Raw genomic sequence first — 6,006 nt, forward strand, 5'->3', positions numbered from 1 at the left:
ATATGCAGAAAAAGTATAGACTCTCGAATACAAATGTGTACAATTACTACCCATATTATAAATGCGAAAGGGTGTTTGCTAGTTGGTTTGTCCTTCAATCACGCCGCAACGGAGCAAACGGGTCGGCGTGCTTATTGGCACGGGCCTGCGGGATGATTCGCTAAGTCAGTGTTCAATACTGAGTTAGCGATATAGCCAACGAGCTCATTATGACGTTTATCTTTGATTCATTAAAGGTTTTATATAATATAATAAGTTGAAGCTAATAAGTTAATTATAGCTGTGATAGCCTAGTGGTTAGGACGTCGGCCTTCTAATCGGAGGTCGGAGGATCGATCCCGGGTACGCACCTCTAGTTTTTCGGAGTTATGTGCGCTTAAATTAATTAAATATCACTAGCTTTAACGGTGAAGGAAAAATCGTGAGGAAACTTGCATGCCTGAGAGTTCTCCATAATGTTCTCAAAGGTGTGTAAAGTCTACCAATCCGCACATGGCCAGCGTGGTAGAACATGGCCAAAACCCTTTTCACTCTGAGAGGAGACCCGTGCCTTCATCGTGACTCATCACCGGCTCACTACTGAGCCGGTCATCATGATCATGATGATGATGATGATGAATAAGTAAGAAATAGTTTTATAGGTACAAAGTACCTAATAAATTAAATATCTCTGATATTTTATTGCACTGTGGCACTTCATAAGACGCTGGCAGTCTGAAGGCGGTTTTCAAAGAGATCTTTTCTATAAGTTCTGATGGAGTTTACGCCCCGTCGCATTCACTTCCCTTGAAAATCTGTTTTAATCACAACTTAGTCCGAGTAAAAGAGTCTGCCTTTAATCAGATAGTTTTGAAATAATTCCCCTCAATATCTTCTTCGTTCACTTTTTAATACGCTTTCAAACTTTATTTTTATTTTTTATTAATAGATATAGCGAGCAAACGAGCAGGCGGGTTACCTGATGTTAAGTGATTACCGCCGCCCATGATCATTTGCAGCACCAGAGGAACCGCCGATGCGTTGCCGGCCTTATAGGAATTTGTTGGTCCGCCCCTTGAATAACCCCATGTTATAATCTAGTGGGAACACCGCCGATGGGAGTTGGTTCCACAGTTTGCATGTGCGTGGAAAGAAGGATCTGGCGCAGCGGACGGTCGAAGTGCACCAGACACCCAGGTGGTGAGGGTGAAATTCCTTACGCTGGCGCTGGCGCGCGGTGCGGTTGTAGAAAACAGAGGGTGGAATGAGGTCAAAAAGCTTATACCGTTATACCGCTTATACCGTTATAATATGAAGGAATTAAGTAATAGTTTCATTTATGTATCACTTTGGCACGGCTCAGGCCCGGCACGGTCTAGCATAATTCATCCCTTAGTGGTCGTACCCCCAAATTACAAATCGGTGCCGTAGAGCGTTCTAAAAATTCGAATTTTTGAAAAAGTAACATTATGCTTACGTCTCAAAAGTACTTTAAAAATAGTATTTTTGCAATTTTTTTATTTTGAAAGCGTGAAATAAATATACATAGACGTCGTTATTTAAAACACGTCCGATATCAATTTTGTGGCTTAGCTACCACAACTTACGTGGGAGAGGTATCGACTTATTGTGTTGCAAAGGATGTTCTGCGCCTTGAGATCAGTGGCTTTTTGTCTGGTATCATGAAGATGATTTTAGGTTCATTCTTGGCTGGTTTTGAACGCACTATTTCAATGTCGATGGGCTTCGCGCTTTGTACTTGCATGATGTGACTTACTAAAAATTACGTAACCAATTTTTAATTTTAACACATTTTTTTAAATTCCATTTTTTCACATTTTTCAAACAGCCTTTATTAGCAGATGTCTAGATGTCTACGTAATAATAGCTGTTTGCATGCCAAATTTCAGCCCGATTAATCCCTTGATAGATCAGTCAGTCAGTCACCATTTAATCCATACTAATATTATAAATGCGAAAGTGTGTCTGTCTGTCTGCTAGCTTTTCACAGTCCAACCCTTTAACCGATTTAGATAAAATGTATCTACAGAGTCAACTTACATCCCGGGGACGGACATAGGCTACTTTTTATCCCGGAAAATTAAATAGTTCCCACGGGATTTTCAAAATCTAAATCCACGCGGACGAATTCGCGGGCATCATCTAGTTTTATATATATAGACTAGCGACCCGCCCCGGCTTAGCATGGGTAGCTTATTACAATTTTCCTAGTGATCCCAATTTTTTTGAAATGTAGCTTTCTACTGGTGTAAGCATTTTTAAAATTGGTTCTGTAGTTTCAGAGATTACAAACAAACTTACAAAGTTTACCTCTATATAATCTTCTAAATATATAAAAGGTGACTGACTGACTGACTGACTGATCTATCAACGCACAGCTCAAACTACTTGACGGATCGGGCTGAAATTTGGCATGCAGATAGCTATTTAATGACGTAGGCATCCGCTAAGAAAGGATTTTTGAAAATTTAAACCCTAAAGGGGTGAAATAGGGGTTTGAAATTCGTGTAGCCCACGCGGACGAAGTCGCGAGCATAAGCTAGTATTGGTATAGATTTGGATAATTCTACTTACACATAATAATCAAAATCAAACAATGAAAATACGTGAAAACAGCTCTTCCTTTCGAATTAAATACGAACATTTCAAAATGAATAATGTAAATACTTGAAACATTGATGTGAAGCCTTATCAGCAAATATCCATTTCCCCGCATATTGAAAATTCTTTTTTATGCATTTCGCCAATAGGTACCTATTTATTTTCTTTAAAATGTATTTTTGTCCACATAACTATTTGCCTGCATACCTATCCATTGTGCAAATTTTATATTATGTATCTATAATATGTACTTCTAAAAGTCCCGCAAATTGCCAATGCGCGTGGCCGCCATTTTAGTTACGTCAGCACTAGACTGAAGTTTTGAGCTGATGGTATATTTTTATTTCGGCTGAAGTCAAAATGACGTAATTTCGATGTTAATGAGACATGCTTCCAGCGCAATAGCAATTTGCGGGACTTATATAAACTATTTTTATTGAAGATTTTTTCGGTACGTAAGTGCATAGCTTCGCACCAAAATAGTGATTATTACTTACAAGCTTTAAAACTATTGAAACAAATTATAAACATAGTTACTTTTATTTTATTAGCAGAGTTGAGAAATTACATTGCCTTTTCTCTATGAACTATAATCTCCATAACAAAGATGAAAATAGAAACACTACACCCAAGAATCCAAATATAAAAGGTGCCAGCTAACTGCAAAAGAGTAATTTTGCAACCGACTGTGCAACTGTAACTATTAGACAAAATATTTTTATTCGCTATTTTAGCTCTGTCGACCACCGTGATCCCAATAGCTGCTTCATACAGCTTCCGACAAATTCCAGATTCAAACAGCCTTTGCGTTACCTTCTGATAACTTTTTACAAAAGGACTATACTTCCTAATAATCATTTCGTGATAAATTGTAAGAATCTCATTGGTAACTCTCAAAACCCTTGCTTCATCATTAACAGCTGTTCTTGACTGTAAAAGGGGTAAATGTCCATCGATTAGGATTGACGATGCATTATATTTTATCAATTTCACTTCACAATCGTTAAAATTTATACAATCGCGAGACGTATTCGCAAATGCCTCGTGTTTCTTATCTTGAACGAAATATTTCGATACAGGAACCAAATACGCAGTTTTGTCTGATGATTTTAGTTCATCTACTGTTTTGTAATGTGGCGGTGGTTCTTCAATGGTAAGGTAGGAATAAATTTGACAGCTCACATAAGTGGATAAGTATAAACTCATGATTAGGTACAAGATATTGAGAATTTTTTGTTTCACCGTTCCAGCATCTTGCAGGGATGTGGCTCCGACAAGAGCTCCCCAACTATATAAAAGGGTATCCGTTATTGAGGCTGCTTTACCATCGAATTTAGTAACAATCCTCCATGTTATTGAATATAATACATAAAATATTAGAAATATGTATAGACCATGCGTTTTTCCAACCAGCTTTTGCCAAGATCTTGTACTTCTTTCTACAGTGTATACCCAAACGATAGCTTGGCTAGAGTAAATACCAGAGTATGAGACAATATCTCCATAGATCTTGTAGAGACCACCTACGCATACATCTAAAGATCCATTGATTACAAACTTTAGATATTCGTCGTCAAAATATGGGTTTTCTTCGTTCCTATCAACATAATGTAGATTTAAAGTCGCGTTGAAATAGTTCGCTATGATTTTAATGATCTCCACGTCAGATCCATTCATATCGTCTACCCGCAGCGGGTCGAATGTTTTGAGATATTCCTTGTTCTTTATCATAGAATATGGGTAAAGACTTGCCATTCCTACATTGAATTTGCACTTTTTTAGATCTAACGGCGCTTGCAAAGATTCGTCTATTTCTTTATCTCTATCGAAATAATTACGACACAGTTTAAATTTTTCTTTTTTTATACGTCCATCGTAACGACAACTATCCTCGTTCATTTCTGAAGTAATAGTTAAAGAAATAAATGTTCCATCGTCTTCATCTGTTATGAAAAACTTGACCTCATAAAATTGCAGCTCGTTTAACATGTCTTCTACAATAATTTCGCATGCTTTATGAAGGATTATAAAATACTTAATTCTTTTGTCCATTTCCTTAGCAATATTTGTGATAACTTCACAATTTTCGAAATAACTTAGAGACAATAGAGTCAAACTTCTATCAAATTCTTGAGTGATATCCATTCCACTTATTTTGTTCGTTATGATAAAAGGTATTTGATTTTTTACAGCTTCAGTTACAGTTATATCTGTGAAACTGTAGTCATTGTGTGAAACATCATCCATTTCATTCTCAACCACTAATATCGTTGGCCTAAACTCATTAACGTCTGAATTTTGTAGTAAATAACTTACAATGCATTCTATTTTAGAATTTTTCTGATCATAAATTGGTTTTATATCAGCAATCGTGACTTTCAGTATGGCAAGAAATAATGCTAGGCACAACATTTTTGTAATAACATTGGTTACCTTGTGTTTGGTTTTTAATACCGACTTAAACGATCAAATTGTAGACATAAAAATAAAAAGAAATGCTACTACGAAATACATTGTCAATTATTATTTAGATTACTTTTTATGTTCTTCATTGCATAATAATTATAGGAGTGATATGTAACTTAATCCAAACTCATATCATTATAGTTGGCTATTACGGTAAAACTGTATTTTAAACCTTCGAAAATCCACTAATATACCAGGTATGCCGTAATATGCCACGTCGACTCTATACGTTTTGAGTTCGTTTACCATTAAGATCTCAACATGTTGATTGGTGTAGAAGATTAAAATACATAATAATACCGTTTAACCTAACGGACGAAGAAAACCTTTTAAGAAAATACGTTGACAAACGACAATCAAACAGGTACTTAATCACTAACGACATTGACTAACGAGAATAAAATAAGTGTGTTGGAAAAAATAAACACTCACTCTTAGACAAATTGATCTTTTAAAGGTTAACGGCTACAAGTCAAATCAGTGACTTTTTATCAAACTTCCCGCGCTACAGGCCATGAACATAGAAATACGAAGTACTTACTAGTGAATTATTATTTTCCTACTAGTAACATTAGGATAGGAATATGTAAGGAAACAAAATAAAGTGTAAACATAGATCAACGTTTTATTTACAACAAGAGAACGTAGCACTTATCATACTTTTGGAAGACGCAACAAGTCTCTTGAAAGGTACAAAATGAAAAACTATTAACAAAATAAATATAATAACAACTTTAGTGGTTAAAACTCTCCTGAAATAAAAATAAATAATATGATGGCTTTCAAGTTTTCCTTATTTATTTATTTAAACATCTTTATTGCATAATAATATAACAAATAATAAAAAATTCACGAGGAGGGGTAAATTTTAAATTATTAATATAATAGTATTATATAATAATAATAACTATAATTGCAATTAATATTTATTATTATTAA

The 6,006-nt window shown here is 35.3% G+C and overlaps 1 protein-coding gene and 1 long non-coding RNA gene across 2 annotated transcripts; both read right to left on the minus strand.

The window, feature by feature from the left end:
• Positions 1-1,603: 1,603 nt before the first annotated feature.
• LOC117991285 (uncharacterized) lies at positions 1,604-2,693 on the minus strand. Its single transcript, XR_004674870.2, has 2 exons — positions 2,575-2,693; positions 1,604-1,755 (listed from the first exon to the last, which is right to left on the minus strand). It is a non-coding gene; the product is annotated as an uncharacterized lncRNA (long non-coding RNA).
• A 472-nt stretch (positions 2,694-3,165) lies between these two features.
• Positions 3,166-5,085, minus strand: LOC117991451 (uncharacterized). Its single transcript, XM_034979049.2, has one exon. It carries the CDS (start codon positions 5,011-5,013, stop codon positions 3,166-3,168), a length of 1,848 nt encoding a protein of 615 aa, XP_034834940.2. The 5' UTR covers positions 5,014-5,085.
• Positions 5,086-6,006: the final 921 nt, after the last annotated feature.

This window comes from Maniola hyperantus, chromosome 19, assembly GCF_902806685.2.
Source record: "Maniola hyperantus chromosome 19, iAphHyp1.2, whole genome shotgun sequence".
Classification (NCBI taxonomy): domain Eukaryota; kingdom Metazoa; phylum Arthropoda; class Insecta; order Lepidoptera; family Nymphalidae; genus Maniola; species Maniola hyperantus.